Genomic DNA, 25,753 nt, shown 5'->3' with positions numbered 1-25,753 from the left:
GTTGACGAGAAAACATGAGTTTTATTTGTCACACTTTTATAAACGGGGCACAGCCTTCAGGAGAAAATATGAACTGTTCCTCAGCATCAGCCAACACACACGCACGCTCACGCCACGCGCACGCGCACGCACACACACACACACACACACACACACACACACACACACAGGATGCATATCTTTACTAGCAGAATGCAGAGACTCACTTCCAATGAGAGAGATTTAAAACAGAAGCATAGACACAGTATTCGCTCCTCATTGTTGATCTATTTTTTTCCGCAGTGGCAACAAAGCAAACTGGAGGTCATGATGCATTTGAACACGAGCGCAGGGCATCGGCTATGAAGCAGTAAAAAATAGTCCGTCAGCATTTAGCGGATATGAGTAACGGCAGCATGCTCGTACTGCAGCGACCCTCTCATTATGTCAAAGGCTCTCCATTCACAGTTAGCCACTGGCAATAAGTGCATTTTTCAGCTCAGCCAGCACACGAATATAAAAACGCTGGACGAGAATATTTGAATTGACATATTTGAAAAAATGTCACATGAAATGATTTGTGAGGATCAGAGAGCAAATTAACAAAAGCAAAAGTTGGATAAAACAAAGAATAAGTAAAGTCATTGTGGATAAAAGGGAGTTTCATGGACGGATATCTGGAGGAAATGTCATGAAATACACACACACACACACACACACACACACACACACACACACGCACACACACACACACACACACACACACACACACACACACACTCAAACACATAATAAAAAACAATATCCATCAAATCTTGACATCACCAACAACCTAAATCTCTTTACAAAACATCTGGTAGCACACATCAGACCCTGACAAAATATCCAAAAAAGTTTAGCATTGCATTTATAAATTAGATACACTGAGTAGTAATTTAAATTACGCATTTATATTATATATGTTAAGACTGTTAAACCACAGCGAGGGGCTCAAAGAGGGCAAACTGGATTCAAAAGTTTCAGAGACCAAAAAAAAACTGGCTCTGACAAACAACCGTCCAGGCAGACAAACTATACAAAGCACCAAACTGAGGATAAAAGTACAGCCAGAGTTTCCACTAAACACGTGATACCCATGTTGCCTGAAGGTCTCGCTGTCGTTCAGGGCAGAAACAGCAGGTGGCGCTGCAGACCAGCTCTGCTCCGGGAGACGATCACTGGTCTTTGTCGTGCATCTGCTGCTGCATCTTATTCAGCATCTCCTGCATCCTCTTCAGCTGCAGACAAAGAGGACGTTTGGTTTAACTCATGAAAACATCCTGAATGCTGTGTGTTTGATCCCAAAATACATTAAAGACCATAAAAACTCTGATTTAAATGCAAAAATAACTGCTGTGGAATTAAATATGTGGAAGGAAAACTTTTATAATATGGAGGTGAGAATAATTCAGAAATACTGGCATTAAATACATCATGTCATTCCAGATTGTATTGATGAAAAGTTGGATTTTAGTCCCAAATAATATGAACAAACGTCTCACATAATGAGAGACAGAACAGAGAAATATACTGTGAAATGGGGAAAGTATTGTATTGTGTTAAATGTACTGTATAAATATGTGTACATAGACAAGCAGGTTGTAGTAATAAACGGACATGATGACTTACTGTTTTTCTTATTCTGTTACTTCTGTTATTTTAATTTGAACAAATTCACAAGATAACTGTACATGTATTTGTTTTAGTAGTTGTAGCCACATTACCGAGGTCTGTATATCCATGTGTGTGTATTTCTATATTAATAATATTTGTGTTATTTTTAGATATTTATGCATATTCTTTTCTCTCCTTTGATTGTTTTGTACCTTTGTAAATGTCATGTTTTATTGTTGTATACTGCATTTTAATTTAATATAATATATATCAGGTGAATCTAATACAATATTAATCATTAATGCTGGTGTTTCTATTTAAGATTGCAATCCAACTTTTTGAGATATCTGATGCCTCAAGTCATTATGGAATAATTATAAAAGAAAGAAGAAGCTTTACTTGACTTACACACTATACATTATAAGTTACCCCACTCAATTAAATATGAGTCAATAAAGTAGCATTGAATTGTTTGTTCATTAGCTGTTGTAATTTAAAATCCATTAGATGAACAACTGGAAATAAGGGAATAAGTTGAATTAATTTACGTCCTTAAGTGTAATTAAGAGCCTTTCTGTCAGACAGCATGTTTTATTAATTAGACCATTAAAATACTTTAAAGCTACATGTAACATCTCTCAGTGGTGAATGAGCTTCATGCAGTCGTTCTCAATGAAGTTAACCGCAATCTGAGACGGGGACATCATACTACACCTTCACCTCCACAGATCTGTGACTCTTCTAGGTTTCATTCATGAAAAATAAAAACATTTCCTAACAGAAATCAATACAAAACAGCAAACGTTGCTTCTCACCTCCTCATCTTTCATTTTGATTAGTTTCTCAGTCTCCACATCTGGAGTGGACAGCGGCAGGATGGGGATGGGACTCTCCATACGGTTGTCCTGAGCCAGTTTACTGAGGAGGAGGAGGAGGAGGAGGAGGAGGAGGAGGAGGAGGAGGAGGAGGAGGAGGAAGAAGAAGAAAAGGAGGAGGAGAGATGAAGCAGACACATCTGTCCTGAAATCTGTAAACCTCAGCAGATGTTTCCTGAACATTGTCTCTCTCTCTCGTCTTCACATACCTGGTCATCTCCTGGATGCACTGCGCTCTGTAGTTCTCGTAGTGGACGTCGCAGGTCACGTCTTTGAGGTCGTGCATGTGTGAACGAATCAGCATGTTCCTCAGTTTCACAAAGTCACAGTGCGACTGGTTCTCCACTGAGCAAAGACAAACGTAGAAGGAATGAATAATCCGACGTATACGACGTTCAAACTGTGTCTAACAACAGATGACGTCCAGACAAACCTTCAACGATTCCCCAGGGGTACAGTCTCCCTCTCACTCTCTGCCCTCGAGCCTCCACCACTGTGTTACTGCCGATCACAGCAAACGGGGTACACTCCTGCACACGGAGACAAGAGGGGGGATTGTTTTTATGTTTTTTTAACCCTGATCTGTCCGGAGAAAGATGACTGAGCATGCTGGGCCCTTGTTCACATTCACACAGTTAGACACATTCACAGAAGACCAGAGCGGCTTCACAGTGAAGTGAATGTAATTGTTGAGGCACGTAAAAAAAAAAAAACTTTTGTTGTTTATTTTTCTTGCACAGATTTTTCTGTATCTCAATATGCGCCTCTACAGGAAGTGACGTCATGAGACATTAGTTTTAGTCATCAGCAGAAGTGTCTAATTAGCTAATACAGTATTTTTACTCAATATATTTATATTTGACTACTCTTAAAGGTGCAGTGTGTATAATTTGGAGGCTTCTAGCAGTGAGGTTGCAGATTGCAACCAACTCAAACTTCTCGTGTGCCAAGCTTTGAAGAGAACTAAGATGGCCGACATGAGAATGTGAATGTCGCTATCCAGTGTTTAGTTTGTCTGTTCTAGGCCACTGTAAAAACATGGCCACCGTGTTTGGGAAACTCTTAAATCGTGTCATTGACCCCGAGTGATAAAACATGTTTTACTGGAAACATATTATGAGTGAAATGACGTCAATCTGAGGCCAAAGTTACAGTTACTTCCACTGACAGTGAATCAGTTCAATAACTGAACTCAGGTCTCTGACTGCTCAGACTCACCTTCAGCTCTTTGTCGAGCTGTTTAAACTCTTCATCCTCATCAGAGTCACATTCGGGGAACTGGTACACTTTGATCCCAAACTTGTCTATTTCCTCTCGTATCTAGAGATGAATCAGATGAACGGTTACAGTTAGATGACCTGCACACAGTAAAACATGATGAATCCACTGTGGAGCTGCTCTTCTGGGACTCACTCTGTCTTTGAGCTTCTTGATCTCGTTGGGCGTGAGGCAGTCCGCTTTGGCGATGAGCGGAATTATGTTCACCTTCTCGTGCAGAGCCTTCATGAACTCGACGTCCACCGGACGCAGCCTGTGGAAGAAAAAAACCAGAGTGAGAAGGAAGTAAAGTGAGAGTAAAATCCTCCATATCAAAAACAGTTTGAATGGACGACTTCATGCATAAAATACAAAGGTGAAAAATGTGTTTCCTGCTCCGATCACTGCCATGAGTGAAATTGAGTGAAATTAAAACAATAATACTGCTGCTGAGCTGCATCTCTACATTCAAGACGGACACACTTGGTGACATGTGATGGAGGACACCTGCTGTGACATCACTGAGTGGGGTGTGGCCAGAAAAGCATCATCACCATCAGATTTATTTCACTTAAGAAAAACTAGGAAGCTCTTATTTTGATTTTTGGTTGAAACTCTAAACATAAATACAACATTTCCATTAATGATTCAATCATATTAATGACTATTTAATGTTTGCTTCATCATAGGAGACATAGAAGCTACCAGCTGTGTGCTACTACTCAGTTTGAACCAATCAACAGCCAGATGATAACATCAGCTTCAGTAAAAACAGATTGTGGAGGATACATTTATAATATCACTCTGTGATTTAACAACAACCAAAATAAAATAAAACATTTATTGATGAATATGAACCATGGAAGCTTAATGTAAAACGGAAATTTAGTTGTTAAGATGCCTCATTCCTCATAAGGCTATCTTAATTTCACAACATATTTAATAAATAGTGGTGCACATTCCTAAAGAAGTTGTCAATGTTTTGTGGGGCGTTCAGGGTCTTGGGCCTTTATAGGACAGCCTGCTTTTTCAGTTCAGTCATGAAAGTTCCCATCAGAGCATCTCAGCTGTAAAGTGACCTCAGTCACTGAACTAAGAAAACTCTCATCAGTCGATGACTTGTGTTGTTTTAGCTTCAAATCAAATTCAAAGACAGCTCGAAACTTTCATTCACGGTTGAGGCCAATTTCAATGGCGTTGCTTTGCCCGGCACGTGACGACGAGAGCACGAGCGCATCCAGCGGCTTTAAAACTTTATCCAGATGTTTCACGGAGCAACAGCTGGATGTTTTATAATAAAAGATGACAGAAGATGTTCTGCATTGAAGCAGCGACCAGGTCAACCTGCTTCATTTGTTCTTCTATTTCCAAACACTGAAGTTTGACTTCTCTTGACCCATTTAGTCCAGCGTTAAGACATGAAGTCACGAAAAACAAAGTTTGAACTCAGTTTGTTCACTAAGCAGGAGACAAATGTTCAACACGATGTGTATCCGTCAGACCAGGGGGTTACTGACTCTGACTCATATTTAATAAGAAATATGGAGATAACCACACAACTACAGTCAGCTAGCTTAACTATGTGTTAATGCTAAACACATTGTATTTCCACATGTCCTCTCTTCTTTGAACTCATTTGTTGACGATGTTAAAATAAACTGCAGTAATATGAAGTGGATGTTAATCCAAAAACAAGTGTAGTTTAATACATTGAGTCTCTACAATATAATAGTGTAACTGAAGGAGGAGGGGATGATGCAAACTACTGTGTTTAGATGAATAAATTCATAAAATATAAATTCATACTTTAATCTCCAGTCAGTCATACTTTAATCTCCAGTCAGTCCAGTTAGGATTAGCAGCTGGTGACGTATGAACCTGGTTGCCATGTAGTCCATATATATTGGAGAGACGCGTTCCAAATCCACCATGTAAATGACTAGAACTGTATTTGTCCAGACCATCTGTGAACATATGCAGCTACATAAATGTCAATGTAGGATTGAAGTTTAAATTAACACTCACAGCTGTCATGTCATGTTTGTGACACTGAGACGACCGTGACATAACAAGTGACAATGTGCTTCATGCTTAATGTTTGAAACCATGCAAGTGTAGACACTGAAAGTGTGTTTTTGATGTCATATGTGTGAGTGTGAAACAAGTTTTTCTTTTAAAAAGAGCTATATATTATGATACTTCAGTTTCAGCTATATGTGTTGTGTTGCAATCAGAGCCGTTGTAATTCTGCATTTTTTTGTATGTAATGAAGGTGTAGAAGCTATTTATCACTTTGTGGTTTTATTTGATCAATTTGAGTTTTTTATTATATAGCATGTTGCTAAGTTTTACATTTTTAATTTCTTCGTAGTTCATAGATAAATTCTTTCATAAGTTTCAAGTGTTTAATATTTTAGGTATGTTGATAAGTTTTTAATATTTTTCCTTTTCAGTTTGTAGATCATTTTTAAGTTTTAAATTTAAGATTACAGAGATGTTAAAATACTGATTTGTTCTTACTATAAAGACAATTAATGTAATGCTGTTAACTAGTCGATAAGTATTTACATTTTACTGACCTGATCTGTTAGCAATGTTACCAACATTTTCAATTAATCTAGAATATTCAAAATATTAAGGTATGACATATTTTAAGTATTTAAAATATCTCTATTATTAAATATATTAGGTCCAAGTTATATGAAATTACTTTATGTTACTTCAACAACTTTAACTAAATTTCTAAATCAGTTTGACAAAGAAAATAATTCAGATTTCTGTTTTTTACGATTTGACTTAGTAGAAGAAGGAAAGAGCTTTAAGAGGGTCTATAGACAATGTTCCATTTAAATTGTTTAGTTTTTTGCTGTAGGTCAGACATCACACACTTTAGAAGACTAAAAACTATTCTCTATTAATGTTTCTAATTAATACCATAATTAATTGTCAGTTGACAAGTTAACAATTGAAAACAATTCCTTAAATTAGGTGTTTAACATCTTGTTAAACTAGAGTCTTGTTATATCATGACTTTGCAACATGAACATTAGGAAACATACATTTGGATGGAACATTGTCAAAGGGTTAGGGTTAGGGAGGATTAGACCCTCTTAAAGAGCTTTACTTTTAAAAAAAAAGAGTTCAACACAGACAAACTCATGATAACACCACACAGGAAGTTAAGATGGTACGTTCCATTCATTCATGATCAGCAGTAGTAGTAGTAGTAGTAGTAGTAGTAGTAGTAGTATTTGTATCAGCTGTAATAATACTGTGGTAGTTGCATCAGCACTAAAGCAGCTTTTAAAAGGAAACTCTAAAATGTTTTAACATCCATGTGTCTCCATCACAGCTGTGCCTTAATATTGTTCCCTTGTGTTTCTCTCTGTTTCCCTCTCCTGCCGTGTCTCCCTCTCTATGTGAGTGTGTGAGTGTGTGTTTGTGTGAGTGTTGATTCTTTCCTACAGCTCACTCTCCTGGATTCCTGCTCACCTGCCTCATCCAGCTCTTCACACATCCAGGGCCAGATTGTTGCTTCTGTTACTGAGGTAGAGACACCCTTCCTTCCTGTCTGCCTGCTCGTTTTCCTGCTAACTCGTCTGAGGCTCAAGTCTGCCCACGTTCTTCCACCTAGTCCAGCCGGTCCTGACATTCCTCTTCCTAATCCCAGCTCATCTAGATACTTTTCAGTAAATTAGTTAAACGTTATCTGTCTCCTGGTTGTCTTCTGCTCTTGGGTCAACTTTTTAAACTATAGGTGCCCCCATATATGGGGGGGGGCAGAGAATACTCTGTCACACACAATGACAGGTATCTGAACACATCTCATGTTTGTGTGTTTTTGTGTGTAATTACCCGTGCCCAAATGGAGGGATGAAGTAGAGGCAGCAGTGGACTCGGTTGTCCTGGATGTTCTTTCTGTTCAGTCCGCTCTCATCCCTGAAGTACTGCTCAAACTGCTGATCTATGTAGTCTGTGATCGGCTTCCAGCTAGAACACACACACACACGCACCACAGACTACGTTAGCACCTCCTCCGGGCACTGTGAATTCAAGCGAGCAGTCTGAATCTGGCCCACCATTCGTTGTTGTTGACGGCGTCTCCGAACCCCGGCGTGTCGACGATGGTCAGCTTGAGCTTGACCCCTTTCTCCTCGATGTCTACAGTGTGTTTGATGATCTCCACGGTTTGGTTGATGCGCTCTGCAAAACATCGACACAGAGAGGCAGACAGTGACAAGGAGCAAATGAGGCATAGTGGCTGAAATAGCAGGTCAGGGATGAAGTGGAACAAGACGGTTAACGGTGCAGAATGAGCCCTGATGGAGTAATTCAGGGCTTTCACTGTCTTTCTGTGCCTTCAGCAACAGTGGCATGATTGATTGGCATTATAATTGATAATTGACATTATGGACATTGAGGTTATGAATATGTACTTACATTTTTAAAACAGGTTTAATAATCCCCTAAAACATCTGGGCACTGTAATTTTTAGCAAACATTACTCACACAAGAATGAATAGTGCATTTGTTGGGGACTATTTTCAGCAAGGGTTAGGGCTAAGTTCAATTTTAGCCTAGTTATATAGTGTTTACAGTTGACCAAATTAAAACGGGTTGCACCAAACAAACTGGTAACTACATAGAGATTAGTTACTTTATATTTACACCCAGTAACTGCCAGGTGTAGCTGTTGCGTAGCTAACAGATAAAAGCAAGGTTAGCTCGCTAATTTATGAGCCATTTAGTAAAGAGTTAAAGTAGTGTGCTTATATAAAGCAAGGTTGACACATCAGATCTATTATTATAATATTACATTTCACAAAGATCAAACAATAAACCTTAAGTTACAAAGCAATCTGCCCAAAATGTTAGATCTGCGACTAGCTGGTGAAATGCCGTCTATAGGGACTTGAGTATTTATAGTAGCAGGACAGTGTATGTGGGATCGCCTCAGAATAAAACTACAGTGCCCATGTTCATTGTAATGAAGGAACATGTCAGCAGTGTAATGGTGAGCTCTATACGACACAGAGGAAAAAGACCAATTAGGCTTTAAGCTACAAAGACAATGGGCTTCTTATTAGTTAGGTCAAGTTTCAATATCACCAGACTTCTCCCTTAATTGTGCAGCAGCAGATTGCCTGCAGCACTAAACTGGACTTCTTCTATGTAGCTGTGTGACATAGATAAATGTAAGACAACTGGTGACTTATGACTGATACAGAGATAAATAATAGAGTAAAGACTCACCTTCAGCATTCAGTAACTTCCTGTCCTTGTAGAGGTCTGTGAGGAACAGGCTGTTGACCAGAGTGGATTTGCCCATACCAGACTCTCCTGCACAGACAGACAGAAGGTCACAATGTTTACAGGGTACAAATAAAATATGATGCCGGTTTATTAGGTGCATTATAGCTAGGTGTACAAGTCCAGCCAGTTTTCTGTCATGTTTGTTTCTTCGGCTACAAACTCACCTGCCACCATCAGTGTGAAGTCGAAGCCTTTCTTCACCGACTTCCTGTGGACCTGGTTGGGCAGAGTTGCGAAACCTACATACTGCTTCTCCTGAGACGGAAAAAGAAACGACACAGAGAAGAAGAAGAAGAAGAAGAAGAAGAAGAAGAAGAAGAAGAAGAAGAAGAAGAAGAAGACAGCATTAAGTATTAATGCATGCTTTGAGAAAGAAAGGGTCTATTACGTAGGGCTACAGATAATGGTTGTTTTTATTATAAATGTTTCTGACAATCATTGGAGAGCGATGGAAAGGAAACTAATTGGAAGTTTTTTGATAATTGATTAATGGTTTCAGTCATTTTTCAAACAAAAAGTTAATCTCCTTTTGTTTCAGCTTCTCATTTGCTGCTTTTTATATCATGTGATAGTTAGTTGATTTTCTTTATGTTTTGGAGGAAACACAACATTTGAGGAAATTGTTGTTGGGTCAAACATTTTCTCCATTACTAGAAAAACAATCTAAATATTAATCAGTAATGAAAATATGAGTTAATTGCCGCCATATTGTCTGTATTAATCAATTGATTGTTTGATCGATTCAAAGTAAGAAATATGTGAAAAATTACCGTTTAAAATCGCTAAAGCCCAAAGTGATGTCTTCAAGCTGCTTGTTTGGTTCGACCATGAGAACAAAGCCAAAAATATTTAGTTCACCATCACAAAAGAACAGTGGTGGAAGGTAACTCAGTACATTTACTGTATGTAAGTACTGCACTTAAGTGCAATTCTAAGACACTAGTACCTTACTTCAGGATTTCTGTTATTTGTAATTCAGAGGAAGAAACTGTACTTTTTACTACTTTACTACTGCATTATTTTATCAATTAAGTTAGTCTAGAAGAACATTAGAACATATGATCAACACATAAATTATGGTTGATATTGTAGTAATATATAGGTTAAGATAAGATATAACTATACCCCTTTATCGTGTAAAGTGATGTAATGTTATAAAATAATATACATCATTCTGAAATGGGCCATACTGCGAAATGAGTACTTTTACTGTTGGTTCTTTAAGTATATTTTGCAGCTAATGCTCTTATACTCGAGTACAATTTTGAATCCAGGACTTTTACTTCTAACTGAGTATTTTTACACTTTCATTAAAGTAAAATAATGAGTACTTCTTCCATAACTGCAAAAGAGAAACAAAAGTGGCACATCACCACATTTGAGATACTAGAACCCGATATTATTTGTAATTTTTTGTAAGTTGAAACTATTAACTAATTATCAAGAAAGTTACTAATTCATTTTCAGCTCTCCAATAAAACATCAACAGCCAGCCATTTATACTTTAAAAAAAAAAAAGCTGTCACCAAATAACTGAAGTGCTTTCTAATGTGACAACAAAACGTATCTGGCAGCATCTGTGCAATAAAACAACGACCACAACAGACAGGCGGCCTCTATAACACAGAAAATCTACAACTGCACAAAAAAAAACATGTGCGCAGCATTCCTCTGTGAGCAGCTGAGAATAAACCAGCGCCTCAGACTTTCCACTGAAAAGCTCAGAGAAATGCACAAAGAGAGTCATGGGATACCAGTCGCCACACTGAGGCGCACAGTAGCTCTCAAGTCCTGCAGGGATTTCTCTGCTGCATCTGGCAGAACGTCATCTTCACCCGGCAGTACGCAGATATATGAATACACAAACAGACAGAAGCTACATTCAGCAGACCTGAAAAGCTCTTTCTGTCACTGTGCAAACAAGCCAGCCAAACAAACAGTCAGGGTCCTTATGAGCTGTCATAACTTGTCATGGGCATTTCCGACAGCCCCCTCGGGTGAGGATTGCATTTACAAAAAACACAAACACACACAAACAAAATTACAGGCGGTGAAATCAGTGCATGGCAGACACACTTGTCATGAAGCCAGATGAGTAAGAATAAGGAAATCTCTACAGAAACAAATCATCTCAGCAGTGAATCTGTCACTGGAGGTCTCACACATCTCCACAGAAAAGCAAAGATGACAAAAGATGCTGGCAGTGAGTCCACAGGTATTTGAGCTTCTTGTTTATGCATTTAAAAAAAGTAATCCCAAACGCTGTCTTTATTTTTCCTGGTATTCCAGCCCCAGAAATCCTACTTTTTTTTACCTTCTGCCTGGCTGTTCTCACTCGTGGGCACAGCAGCCGTTCCACCAGTTTTTCTTGCAGCATGATGGCATCCATCCCAAACCGCTCTGACACTGACGGACAAAAATAGCCACGGGTCTCAGAAAATTTTGAAACAGCCCAGCAGGGAGGGAAGAAAAAAAAAAGCAAAATTGAAGCCTCGAGACCTTGATAAACTCTCGCTCCGTCTCCGCTCCCCAAATTGTCTCTAACACACCTCTTTCCTGTTTGCGCTCTTTAAATGTCTGCCCTCCTACTCTCCTTCTCTAGATTCCCTTTCTTTTCTTTTCATTTCTCTCTGTCCTCTGCCCCGCAGCGCTCCGACTCTCCCTGTTCAGACAGGTATGGAGGAATTCTTGCTGAGACGGAGGGAGACCGAGAGAGGGAGTGAGAGAGAGAGAGAGAGAGAGAGAGAGAGAGAGGTGGCAATTTGAGGGAGGAAACAAGGGAGGGATGGAAGGAGTGAGCGTCTAAAAGAAACTCATTCATTCAGCATGTATTCCCTCCCCCCAGAGCAGACAGTTGAAAAATAAAACTCTATACGCTAAAATCACCACTGACAGAAAGCAGAAAGAGAGGGAAGTGACATGAAATTATAAATGTAAGAAAAAAACTTGCGTGAACTTGACAGAGACAAAAGCAGAAGAACAAACAACTGATAAAGACACAAAGGCTGCAAGTACAGGCCTGTTGAGCGAGTTTATCAAGATTAACAAGTGAATAAACCTGTCAATCCACGAGTATTTATGTATCACCACATTAAAAAATAGAGGTGGTGGGAGAAGTACTAAGATCCTTTACTTAAGTGAAACAAATCAATGTGAAAACTCGATCTCAGTAAAAATACTACTTAAGTCAAACTACAGAAGTATTGACAACACCATGTACCTAAAGAATCAATGTTAAAGTACTTGTTCTGCAGACATATGGCGCCTATGACTGACATGTTATTACATGGTTCAATTGTTAATTGCTGATGTAGCACTTTTAAGAACTTTGTATAGACTCGGGCCCCTCCGAAGGGTCAGACAGTCATTTAAATGAAACCGTCTGAGAAGTTGAGAGATGATATGTTTCTTTGTTGGAGCTGTTTACAACTCGTAAACATCTGAGATGTGACATGGCGTCACAAGTAATCTCCGCTATTATGAAAAGGGTTAATAAACCAAAAAGGTTGGGAGAAACTGGTTGAATGCTTTGTTTAATCTGGAGAATGTAAAGCATAAAATAGAAATACTCTATTGTAGTATAAGTACCTCTAAACTATACTACATTTAGTTTTATGTCTGTCAAGACAAAATAAATAATAAATAAACATTAGATATGGAGTTACGCTGCAGCTCACGGTTGACAGTAGTCATAGAAACATAACACGCTTTCTGGCAGGTGAGTCCTCCAGGTACACAACACCCAGAAATACTACCCATCTTTATGCTAAGCTAAGCTAACCAGCTCCTGGCTGTGGCTTTAGGTTCACTGTACAAACACGTGAGTGGTATCAATCTTCTCATCTAACTCTTGGTAAGAACTCAAATAAACATATTTCCCTAAATGTCAAACTATTCCTTTAATATTGATGTTAGTTCACACATATCACACTTCAATCAATCAATCAATTGTTTGGTTTTGTTGAGTCGTTAAAACAAATTCCTACAGCAGGTATCCATGATGCCATTTTTAAGCTAAAAATGTTTGGGAAGCTCTGGTCTAGACTTTAATGAAAAGGATGTAAAGGAGATCAGTCACCATGTCGTCTGTGTGTGTGGGAGTTTTTGTGTGTGTGTGTGTGTGTGTGTGTGTGTGTGTGTGTGTGTGTGTGTGTGTGTGTGTGTGTGTGTGTGTGTGTGTGTGTGTGTGTGTGTGTATGTGTGTGAGTGAGTGTGTGTTTGTAGAGGTGAACGAGGTACATTTCATGGCAGAGGTTGCAGCCAATTGCTTCCAGATGTGACAGTGGTGTGTGTGTGTGTGTGTGTGTGTGTGTCTGTGTGTGTGTGTGGGAGGGTGTGTCTGGCGCACACATGATGTTGGCCGCAGAGCTTGAACGCTCTTTGAAATAAAAGAGACCTTTTTTTTCTCTCTCTCTCTCTCTCTTCTTTTCTTTCCCCCAAAGTAGGCACACCCCGCTGTGATGCCACGTACAGGATGTGACGGTTCCACTCCACGCCACCGGAGGGCGACCCAGTCATCAACTCAGATAAAGAGTTATGGCATGAGTCTATACTGATGCCTCCTCTAAGGGAAGGAACAATCTCAGCCACGGTGGTGGTGCTGATGTGATGTGAACGTCAGTAGAGATGCTAGATGAAGAGCTCATGTCATTGTAGACATGGAAGAGTGTGTCTACAATGACGGGGGTCAATCTGAATAGAATAAAAGAACAGATGTCATGAAATAGAGTTACAATAGCCCCCCGGCTTAAACCCCCCAAACTTCAGTCTCTCTCAGCGGCCAGCTGTCCCTTCCTCTCATATGCCACTAGACTCACAAACTAGATATAATCTCCAGTCACACTTTCTTTGTTTCTGGCAACTTCAACACAATGTTCAATTAAACATCTCACATTACTTAAGTCTGGCCAAAAAATACATAGTGTATAATCTCTTTCATTCACAGCCACACTCCAGAGACAGACACAGGGCCTCTGATACCAGATGGAATAAGGCACTATTGGGATCACAGATGTGGATTACAAACTGTTGATGGAAATGAGTCTGGTGACAGGTGTAAACTAATTGAGGGGTCATTCTCTCTTTTATTGTAGTTTTGCAGTGTTTCTCTGGCTAAAAGTAATTGGATGGCTTTCTGAGGGGCTTAAGAAAGAGATACAACCAGATTCATTCGTGATGTTTTGGTTATTATAAGATGACAGTTTTTCATAAAGTCATCAATGAAGCCGCCAAGAAGAAAAATGACAATAGTTCAGAAATCATCCAATTAACCATGTTAAATTTGGTTAAATAAAAGAAAGAGTTTCAGATTTTTAACTTCTTACTGGAAGCCTGGACACATTTTTAATTATCTGTTCCAATCCATTCATCTCTCATCAATATATTTTTGGAGAATATCATTATTATTATTATTATTATTTTATTTTCCATTTCGTCTTACTTCCACTTTACCATCTCCTCCGTCTTGTGACATAGAAAAACAAAAACAAAATACACAGCAAACTACTCATCAGTCAAACCCATGAAATATCAATAAAAGCACAGGTTATCCACATCAGTCTATCACTGCCTGAACATCTGGACCTGGATCTGGATCTTAGTAAGAAATAGACCGACTCCTCACTGCTGTTGTGAAGTGACTTAGTTGTCGAAAGTTGCGACTCGGCGTCCCCTCTCTGGCCTCCTCCAGCTGATCAAACACAGAGAGGGAAGGTAGAGTGTACGACAGGTGCAGAGGGACGTTTAGGAGTCAGGACTAATGACAGGAAGCAGGCCGTGAGAGGGCAACTTAAGAAAACACTCTTGTTGTCTTTAATGACTCATATTTTCTCTTCGTCTTTTCTCCCTACTACTGCAGCTACAACTGCAAGTAATGCATGTATTCAAATGTTGATTGGTTAGTCCAAAAACTCATCAGCATTCTAAACCTTAAAAAGGTTTAATTTGCAATTATATAAAACAGAGGAAAATCGGAAAATCTTCAGTCTAGACGCACAAACCAGAGAATATTTGGCATTTTGCTTCTTAATAGATTTTCACAATTGCTGCAGATCAACTTTCTGACCACCAACTTCACAAAAAATCGTCTAAATGCACTTGCAATGCCGAAAGATTGCTGACTTATTTTTACTCTACCACTTGTTTATCTCTTTATACAAGCTTCTAACTCAAGTCTGCACCAACTGTCTTTTATTTGGACAACTTTGTGTTTAAAGAGATGAGGAAAATGATCTCTGACTTGTTTTCCGCTTTACAACAAATACAAGAGGAAACTTCTACTTCTATCTCTGCCTCTGTCCGTCTGTTTATTGTCAGTCTGTCAACATGTTGGACCGTCCTGCAGAGGCAGAGATCCAGAGATCAGCCACTCAGACTGCAGGCAGCACTCAGCTTCTTCCTCTCCGTCAAACAAAGTCATGGCCTTTAAGGAAACAACTCTCAAAAGCCCCCAGCAGTCAACTCCACTGCCAGGGCACACACACACACACACACACACACACACACACACACACACACACACACACACACACACACACACACACACACACACACACACACACACACACACACACACACACACACACACACACACACACACACACACACACACACACACACACACGTATAAAACCTAATCCAAATGAGCGTGGTCCAACAGTGCCAGGGGCTCTCAAGAGGCTACAGTGATGAGACGGATGGATGACGTGTTTGCACACCATAATGTATGTGGAGTATCCATGGTGACGTGTCCTATTTGGTGCAGGCCAGTGTGCAAAGGACTAAAATATCTTCCTCATGTAGAGGTGACCATTCATGGCTTAAAACTTAAAAAAAAAAGTACAAAAGCAGCTGTTTGGAAGACTGCGTTGATTTAAAAGTTACAACTTATTGTCCTGTTAAACGTTTTAACATGATGACATCTGCCAGCCAATCCCTCTCCAATTGTTGCATTGTTGGTAATGTAGGCGCCACATTTTGACAAGAAAAGATAATGTATGGTGTAAAAAGAGACCATATCTCAGATTTATTTTCTGTCCATTGTTATTCCAACTATGTTAAGTGCAATGTCAGATCAGGGCTGCACGGCGGTGGGGTGCATAGCGCTGTCTCCTCACAGCAAGAGGAGCTAGACAGCCTTCTGTGTGGAGTTTGCATGTTCTCCCTGTGTCAGCGTGGGTTCTCTCCAGGTTTCTCCGGCTTCCTCCCAAAGTCCAAAGACATGCAGCTTAGGTTAATTGATGACTCTAAATTGCCTGTAGGAATTACGCAGTATATTGCTTATGAATTCAACTTATTGTTCTAAGAGGAAACGTGTTATATCTTTCTATTTCTTTACCACTTTAAAAATCTATTTTATACAAGAAAAGACTATTTCAATTTAGATTTTCAATGTTATAGCATGGCAGTAAGCTACTCAAAGAAATATAAGTGAAAAAAGGAAATTACTGATGGTCAGAAAAAGTTCAACTACATGAAAAATCTACTTCTGGATTTATAAACTCAGCTCTGAGCAGCACAGACTAGCAACGGTCTTGAAATTGAGTCCTCTCGGTCAAATAGCGGCGATAAATGGGCTTAAAACGCTGTAATGTGTTCCCGGCTTAAGAGCAGCCAAATGGCCTGTGATGCAGCAGTAAGGAGCGGTGACCTTTACTGATGACTTCTCTGCATCTCTCAGGCATCCAGCTGACACTTTCACACCATTAACCCTGATTGCTTCAACAAAATTTGTGTTCTTCCCCACCAGCAAGTGAGGCAAGAGAGGGTAAGAGGGAGAGATAAGGGGAGATATGAGAGGGGAGAGGGGTGAGGGTGGGCGAGACAGAAGGAGAGGGGGACAAAAAACAACATAAATGGACTCAGAGCCCCCCCTCTTCTGTTTTCTCTCCTTGGAGATGCAAAGCCCTGCGTGCACTCGGCTCTTTAACATGCTAATCTGACAGCATGTAATTACTCAAGCAACAATAAAATTGTTTCACTGAAGGCCACTCGGCCATCGCAGCCCAGTTTTACCATCCGCCTACTCAGTGACAATGGACACTTGTGGGAGCACGGCTGTAACCTTGAATGGTATGATAAACATGTATCCCTGAGCATTTAGCAAAGGAGATCCAAACGGCTGAATGCTGTCATGAAAGAAGTTTTTTCTTTTGGGAGTTTGGAAAACTAAAATGGAAGACAGAACTTCTTTTACTTACAGGATGAAGAAGTTAAACTACAATTAACCGCTATTAAAAACAAGCATTTTCTGTATGTATAGTATCTATTTAATTTCTTTGTGCCATTGGCCTCCTTCATTGTCCAAAACACTCAGTAGAGCAGCAAATGTGTATCAATCCGCAGCTGGAAATAGGCCCCAACAAAAGCACAATTTACTACCGGTTGAGTAACGTTTTTTAAAACTACAGTGCCCAGCTGTTTTTTTTAGAAGTTAAATTATAGATTGGTAACCTGGTCTGTCTTCAGTAGGATCCAGTGGGCTGAATGAGGAGGTCACATGGTATTGGGAGATGAACCAACACATTGTTGGTTTTGGAAAAATATTGATCCGGCATTATGATTTTGTGCACCTAAAAGTTTACTAATCCCTGTTGGCTTAAAACGTCTAGCTCAACACAACATTTTGTTTTATCAACTGATGTTTCCAAAGTCTCGGAGCTGCTAAAATAAAAAAAATGTTTAGCAACTATAATTCCATCACAACTGAGAACCCTCAATATACAGATAAAGACCATGGGATTGTTTTGTCAACTGCTGTTTTCAAACTATCAAGTTCAAGATTATTATGGAGTAACGCCAACCTTACCTCATGCTTTAATGGGAATTAATTGTAACATTTCTGTATTTTCTAGTCAAAAATGAAATGTGTGATTGACTAAAGAATAATTCAGATTTGTGCAGTTTATTGCACAGAGAACAGTTATAAAATAATCTTGATTCTCTTCAATCCTTTCATTGGATTACCGCTCAGACTCCGAATCCCCATTTCCAAAGAACTTGTAATCCCATATTTATCAGGGCCGACAAAATACTTGAAAAGATTTTGTTCAGATCTCTCTATCTGGGTCAACCTCCAGTTACTTTCTAAAAGCTTCCTGAAAGGCAGAGCCGAGGAATGAGCTCTGCAGACTGCAGTGTTACGTACAAAACCTGAGTGGGAAAAAAAATGAGGTGAGCTGCTTCAGGTACGGGACAAAACACACACACGCTCTACCGGATCATTGCACGCATGTTTGCGGCATGACAAAATGAAAGAATGTGCATGTGAACACACCGCGGGGCAGAAACTCCTCACACATCCAAGCAAGAGAGAGGGCAAAAAAAAAACACTTCAAAAAAACTTGTTAAGGCAGAAACTCAGACACATGAAGATGACCGTGGCTGCTTTGTCCCGTGTGACTCTTAGTGCTGCTTTAGTGTATGCATATGTTCTCTACTGTTTTAAAACCCAATGAACTTCATTCTAAATTGTAGTGAAGATCTCAAAAAAATTTGTTTGGGAAAAAGTTTATAAATGATGCACAAGACATCTAGAGTATGTTCAATATTTCACTCTGTGAACATCACGTAGCTTAAATTAAGCCGATACAGAAAATGTAAAAGATTAATTTTCCTTAAAGCTACTTAGAGAAGAAACAAAAGACAAAAACTGGGAATTGATTCATCAAATAGTTATCAAAGAAGACTTCTTGGATCAGCCACTCTCTCCTTCTCCTCTTACAACTTCTCTGTTCTGCTGAAAAGCCGGAGCCACGGGGGGTTCAAATCCTTGTTTCAATACCCAACCCAGCCCCCCTGAGATACGCCTATTCCTGCACTGCAGCTGGTCCACATTGGGAGCTGGTGGGGGTCCCATCTGTGGCAGCGAGAGTGTGAGGGGAGGGTGCAGCAATGGAGAAAGAGGGTGAGGAGGGGAGGGGGGGGAGGTAAGTCGAGTGTTTGTGAAGTGAAGTGCACGGACACAAATGCATGTGATGCAAAGTCTGTCCACTGCTGCAGGGAGGAATCATTGCGTGTTATTTGACGTCTCAGACAAAAGCGACGACAAGGTGCAAGATGGTTCCTCAAAAAGACCTTTAAATGACCACTTTCTAAAAACGCCCACACAAGGAGGAGTCTAAACGCTGGACAAATATAAAGACGGGAACCATTTTGTGTTGGCAGAAAAATGGTAAATACAAAGAATTGAGGAGATAAACATGCAAGAATTATAGAGACCAAATTATGTTATTCACTTTTGGGTTACCAAGTAGTAAAAATCTCACTGCTGGGTCATAAATAATCTAATTATTTATGAATTCATTAATAAATTAATTTGGGTTTCTCACTTTCTGAGGCCAAAGCAAAGCAAGTAATTCATCTCTTATTGTAAATGTTAATAATAAATAAATAAATAAATATTATGTCTTTAATTGTGAGTGTTAATATGTTGATAACTTGCACACTTTTCCAGGAGGACAGAGGTCATCTGGATTAGCAGAAGAGCTACAAAGACAGAAAGCATCCTGCTATATGAGGATAAAAAACCGCCACATATTTTCCACAACCTGGCGTTTTTCTTATCAATGACAATAACGGATCTGTAAAGCATCAGTAAACTACTAATTATCATTAATAAAGCCAATGTTTACAACTCAAAGACCCTTTATAAGTGATACCTTATTAGAACGTGGTACCCTTAAATCTTACATCAGCAACTTTTGGTTTTCAGTTGGAATCCGGGGTTTAGTTTTGAATATCATTGTTTTTATCAAGGCCAAAATCATCTCTTTTTTGTAACCTGTATAACAAACAACTTAATTTCTTATTTGATGATCAATGACGATCGGAAAAATGTCACAAAAAAAGAGAGAAAAATGAGGAGGAACAACAAAAGATGGTTCGGTCTTCCAGGACAGATAGATGAGTAAAGTGTAGAAATAACACATTCTTCATTGTGTTACTGTTACACTTTATGTAAACACACCATTACCCTGAAGTATCACTTGTGGTTACAGTGACTGTTATTCAGCAAAGATTGCATTGACTCACCATAAGTAAATGAAGTATGCAACATATAACATTAAGTAATGACTAAGGGGAATTTGTGGCTTTGTTAATCGTAATTCTTACACCAGAAATATCTTAATTAATGTCGAAACGTTTACATTTGGTCAGGCAGGACAGGATATTGTTTTCTTGATGTTGTTCATACTTCATTTGATACTTGTGTGCTCCACTACATCAAGGTGACAGATCTCAGATAACTGTTAATAATAAAACTGACATTGTGATTTTTCTCTCTTCAGTTTTGATCTGTGATGAAAAGAACAACTGTTCTGCGAATATCCACCCACACGTGTAATGATCACAGCACAGGATTGTGGGTAGGTCAGATGGGGTCGTCCGCTCACTTGGTATCAGAGAAGTGATGAAAACAGATAAAAATAAAAAAAGACTGTTGCCTGGCAACGTAATATAACAGCAAAGGAAGGGACGGGAACGTTTAGAGCGATGTGAGTTAGAGACATGGAAAGAGGAAGAGGAGAAGGGAGGGAATGTTGTGAAAATATTGATTTAGGATTGATTATCAGTTATCAGTCTTTCAGCGGTTATGATCTCAGCATTTACTGAGCACTATTAGTTGTTTTTTGTCCTCCTCCGCAGCCTGGATAATCAAGAATATGAGATATTTTTCCTCAATCTGCCCAACAGGGTCAGATGCAGTATGTGGGAGTGAAGAGCGGATGAAAGCCAAGAGGCAAAACTCACAAGTTGTAAAACACTGTAGTAATCTAAAAACTGAGCATGAGTGAATCACTACACATTTAGGAGTGGATTTATGACAGATTGATTGTAATTTGAGGTTGTTATCTCCGCCAGGCGTAGCCTGAGGAGATTATGTGTATGTGTGTGTGCCTGTGTGCTCATCTGCATGTCTGTCTGTCCATGGCTAATCATATACATATACATACTAATGGACCAATCAGCCTTATATTTTTGGTCCTGGTTTATGACTGTTTTCTCAAGGACCGCTCGTGGTTGCAGCAATTCACACTTGAAAAAAATATATATATTTCCTGTAGCGTGAGTGACTCCTCACTACTCCTAACCGTTCGGAAGGGGCCACAAGTGACCAACCACTGCTTTCGTTTGGACTCTTGTTTCCGCTACGGACTGCAAATTGTTCCTCTCTTGATTTGCACTTCAAGAAGGGACACTTGTATGTATGTATGTTGAATTATCGCTTGGCAAATAACAAACTGAACTGAGTGCTTACTGCAACGTCTTCTCATGTTTGTAGGAGGTGAGCTTGTTAGCTGTTAGCAGCCAGTGGGCAGCAACTAAAAACACAGCAGGACTGACAGTGTTTGTTCAGAGGAAGCGTAAACCAGTCAATTTAGCTGCACAGAGACGGTGCAGCCAGTTTTATTTATGAAAGCGTTTCTGTTGAGTGAAAAGTGCGAGTGAAAAAACATGTCTCATACGCTTGGGTTGCAGACTTGCGGCAATTGTGGTTTGTTGCAGTTGTTAATAGCAGGCTGTCGGTGTATACAAACACACATATATATATACAGCGGGTAAAATAAGTATTGAACACGTCACCATTTTTCTCAGTAAATATATTTCTAAAGGTGCTATTGACATGAAATTGTTACCAAATGTCGGTAACAACCCAAGTAATCCATACATACAAAGAAAACCAAACAAATAAATTCAGAAATTAAGTTATGTGTAATAAAATGGAATGACACAGGGAAAAAATATTGAACACATAAAGAAAGGGAGGTGCAAAAAGGCATGGAAAGCCAAGACACCAGCTGAAATCTATCAGTAATTAGAAAGCAATCCTGCCCCTTGTCAGTGCAAATTAATATCAGCTGGTTCAGTCCCAACTGATGGCCTATAAAAAGGTGTCTCATTACCAATGTGTCACACAAGAAACATCTCATGATGGGTAAAAGCAAAGAGCTTTCTCAAGACCTTCGCAACCTTATTGTTGCAAAACATACTGATGGCAATGGTTACAGAAGGATTTCTAAACTTCTGAATGTTTCAGTGAGCACTGTTGGGGCCATAATCCGGAAGTGGAAAGAACATCATTTCACCATAAACCGGCCACGACCAGGTGCTCCTCGCAAGATTTCTGACAGAGGAGTGAAAAGAATTATCAGAAGAGTTGTCCAAGAGCCAAGGACCACTTGTGGAGAGCTTCAGAAAGACCTGGAATTAGCAGGTACAATTGTTTCAAAGAAAACAATAAGTAATGCACTCAACCGCCGTGGCCTGTATGCATGCTCACCACGCAAGACTCCATTGCTGAAGAAAAAGCATGTTGAAGCTCGTTTAAAGTTTGCTGCACGACATTTAGACAAGCCTGTGAAATGCTGGGAGAATATAGTCTGGTCAGATGAGACTAAAATTGAACTCTTTGGATGCCATAATACACACCATGTTTGGAGGTCAAATGGCACTGCACATCACCCCAAAAACACCATACCAACAGTGAAGTTTGGAGGTGGGAACATCATGGTGTGGGGCTGTTTTTCAGCATACGGCACTAGCAAACTTCATATAATTGAAGGAAGGATGAATGGAAAAATGTACCGAGACACTCTTGATAACAATCTGCTGCCATCTACCAGGATGATGAAGATGAAACCAGAGTGGACATTTCAGCAAGACAATGATCCCAAACACAGCCAAGGAAACTCTCAATTGGTTTCAGAGAAAGAAAAATAAAGCTGCTAGAATGGCCCAGCCAATCACCTGACTTGAATCCAATAGAAAATCTATGGAAAGAACTAAAGATCAGAGTTCATAGAAGAGGTGTGAGAGATGTGTATGTGTGTATCTCTATTGGTTTAAAAAATGTTCTTTGGGTTTAGCCTGACAGCTTCTATCTCTGACAGCAGGGAGGACAAAGTGCAATGAGGAGACTGAATACAGGACAAATATAAAGATGGGAACCGGTTCTGTCGCCGAAAAACTTGCTGAACACTACAGAGTGAAGAGACAAATGTACAAGAGTTAGGGACCAAATTGTTCAAAGTGTTCCTCATTTACAAGCAGATCTCCAGATAGAACAATCTCCTGAAAATCTCCCAAACACATTACATTACAGTCGTTTAGCCGACACTTTTGTGCAAAGCACCTTATATGTTTTACCCAAATACTAGCAGTGCACATATGTACATTTACTCAAGTACTGTATGGTAGTTCCATCGGTGTGGACTGGATGATGAATGTTAGTTAGAGTCTGATGGTGGCACCTTGCATGGTAGCTCTGTCATCAGTGTGTGAATGGGTGAATGATATGTAATATACTACTGATTGTAAGTCGCTTTGGATAAAAAGCGTCTGCTAAATGACTGTAATGTAATGTAATGTAATGTAATGTAATTCAATTGTCAGGTAATTATGCTTTAACAGAATTGAAATAAAAAAAATTCTGCCACTTTATACTTCAACTCAAAAGTTTGATTCTGCATGAAGAGTTCTTTTACTTTAGATAATTTAATTACATTTAATTGTTAATATTTTTACATAACAATCATTAGGATTGCAGGAGTTTTACTTATAAAAGAGTATTTTGTCTTTGAGAGGTGTCACCAATATTTAGTCTATGCTTTTATCAACAAGAGTGGACCAAACATCACCAAAACAGTTTCAACAAAAGCACAAACCTGAACAGTATGACCTCCATGAAGGTAGGATTTATTTCATCACTGTTGTATTAAACTGCATTGTGTTTAGTTATTACAATTGATGCATTTTCAGCTTTGAGGTTGTCAGTTTGACCAAACTGTAAATATTATTTCCTCTTTTTCATCTCTAGCTCTCTTTTGGTGGTTCACTGATGAACACTATTTTAAATCCATCAACAATCAGGTTTGATGAATCATCCAAGCACACTCAGCACACGCAAATTCTCCTATGCTGTCATCAGCCACTATGTGCCAAGAGGAAGAGGGGGGAGGAAGTCGAGGATACCGAGGAGGAGGGGGAGGAAGGCCCGGGGGGTCATCAGAGATGCGACCTCCCATGCAGGCTCATGTGGCGGCTGTGTTTATCAGCTGAACAATGGCCAGGAAGGGTCCACTAAAGGCAGCGACTGTAATCACGAGTCGTGCTGCTGTAACGTTGATAATTAGGCCAAACCATTGGTCGACGTAATGCCCGATAATTGCCGATGATTCAGGAGAGGAGAGGAGAGAGAGGATGGAGAGGAGGGAGAGGATGGAGATGAAGGGATGCTGCCTTTTGGGTACCATGTTGGCTGCTCGCCTTCTCGCGACGCCTGCCTGCTCTACATATGCGTCTAAAAATGCCCCCCCCCCTTCCCTCCCAGATCAGCCCGTGATGGCATGGCTGCCCTCAGAGCATCAGGCGTTTAGAAAACTGGCAGGATAACGCAAAAAAGAAATGCGCGATCCGAAACGTAAATATTGCTGATGATGCTGCCTGCAGCCGAGGCCGTCCAGCCCGAGGCCGTTTTGTGACAACGCACCATATGTGAAAATGCATTCTCATCATCACTTATATAAATACATAGAAAGCATGTCACTTACCTCTGTACCATCCTCTGTTGGCCGTTACAGGATGGATGTGGAGGAGGCGCAGGTGCAAGGATGCGGAGCGACGCCCAGGGAGACAGAAACATGAAGCAGTCAGTCACCGCGCTGATTTTCAATAAAACACAGAGCTGGAAAAAATAAATAAAATAAAAAAACACAAAGCACGCTCACCTGTTTTTACCGGGATGCGGCTTTTGTACCGGATGTTGGCCGTCATGTTGACCTCTCTCCTCCCTAGATTTCTCCGAAGCGACGGCTCTCAGAAAGCGGCCCCCTCGCCTCCAAACCCCGGACGGACAGCAGGAGGGCGGGGCCGATCTGACAGATGAAAGCCCCTCCTCCTCCTCACGGATTCAGCCAATCAGGCTGCAGAGTTTCCCTACATGAAGAGTAGAGCTACAGGATGCCACGAGGAGGGTTTAGGGCCAAAACCAAACTCATTGACATCCATTTTATTCTATACATCACTTCTCTCTGGTGTTCAGTCAGATATTTTGGTTTCTGAAACCACAGCCCAAAGGGTTGCAGTGTTCACTTAAATACCGGACCATCCATCCCCCAAATCATAATATTATAAACAATCAGATATTTCACAAACATGGGTGAACATTCATACAAATCATTAGTCCCGACCATAGAAATCATTATATTCTGCATGATAGACCTACAGCTTAAACACTTTATCTGGCTTCATGTTTCCCTTTACCAAATGTTTCTGTTTGACTTTAAAACACCCCAAAGAAGACTTTTGCCATAACACGCCAATTTATTTTTTACTGCAGCCTACTGTTGATTATATTTTGCTGACTAAGGCCCAAAGCATCATGAATCTCTCTTCATTTAAATTGTGTTTCTAGGAACAAGCATGGAGTCGAATTGAAACTCTCATATGGTTCCTTGAACTATTTCACTCAATAACGAGTTCACGCTGTATTAGCATCAGAAATAAAAACGTTTTCCAAAGACAGACATTTAGATAATAAGATGATTACTGTACATTTTTTTTTATTATTATTATATAATATGTTTTATTTATTATCTGTTTCTATGTAGTTGAGCTGCTGCAACATCCGAATTTCCCCCATGGGGATCAATAAAGGAATATAATAATAATTAAAA

General features: G+C 39.8%; 1 protein-coding gene across 2 annotated transcripts; it reads right to left on the bottom strand.

Annotated features, from left to right (window-relative positions):
* Positions 1-33: 33 nt before the first annotated feature.
* septin5a (septin 5a) lies at positions 34-24,882 on the bottom strand. Of its 2 annotated transcripts, XM_054611692.1 has the most exons (12): positions 24,806-24,882; positions 24,629-24,642; positions 9,242-9,332; positions 9,018-9,104; positions 7,844-7,967; positions 7,620-7,754; positions 3,921-4,038; positions 3,726-3,827; positions 2,941-3,037; positions 2,717-2,852; positions 2,448-2,550; positions 34-1,256 (listed from the first exon to the last, which is right to left on the bottom strand). In XM_054611692.1, exons 1-12 carry the CDS (start codon positions 24,849-24,851, stop codon positions 1,194-1,196), a joined length of 1,116 nt encoding a protein of 371 aa, XP_054467667.1. In that variant the 5' UTR covers positions 24,852-24,882; the 3' UTR covers positions 34-1,193. The 2 variants fall into 2 exon arrangements, with proteins under 2 accessions (XP_054467667.1, XP_054467666.1); XM_054611691.1 differs by lacking the exons at positions 24,629-24,642; positions 24,806-24,882 and adding an exon at positions 11,392-11,466.
* Between the last annotated feature and the right edge of the window lie 871 nt (positions 24,883-25,753).

Source organism: Anoplopoma fimbria, chromosome 13 (assembly GCF_027596085.1).
Source record: "Anoplopoma fimbria isolate UVic2021 breed Golden Eagle Sablefish chromosome 13, Afim_UVic_2022, whole genome shotgun sequence".
Taxonomy (NCBI): Eukaryota; Metazoa; Chordata; class Actinopteri; order Perciformes; family Anoplopomatidae; genus Anoplopoma; species Anoplopoma fimbria.
The sequence above is the reverse complement of the archived record's forward strand: the minus strand, read 5'-3'. Positions and strand labels throughout refer to the sequence as shown.

What these genes read in the sequence shown, in the direction of transcription:
- septin5a (XM_054611691.1), bottom strand. Translation starts at nt 11,466, where the DNA reads ATGGATGCCATCATGCTGCAAGAAAAACTGGTGGAACGGCTGCTGTGC. An exon ending in TGAGAACAGCCAGGCAGAAG is followed by an intron (nt 9,333 to 11,391) that starts GTAAAAAAAAGT and finishes TTTCCGTCTCAG; the next exon opens with GAGAAGCAGTATGTAGGTTT. An exon ending in GAAGTTACTGAATGCTGAAG is followed by an intron (nt 7,968 to 9,017) that starts GTGAGTCTTTAC and finishes GATGTTTTGCAG; the next exon opens with AGCGCATCAACCAAACCGTG.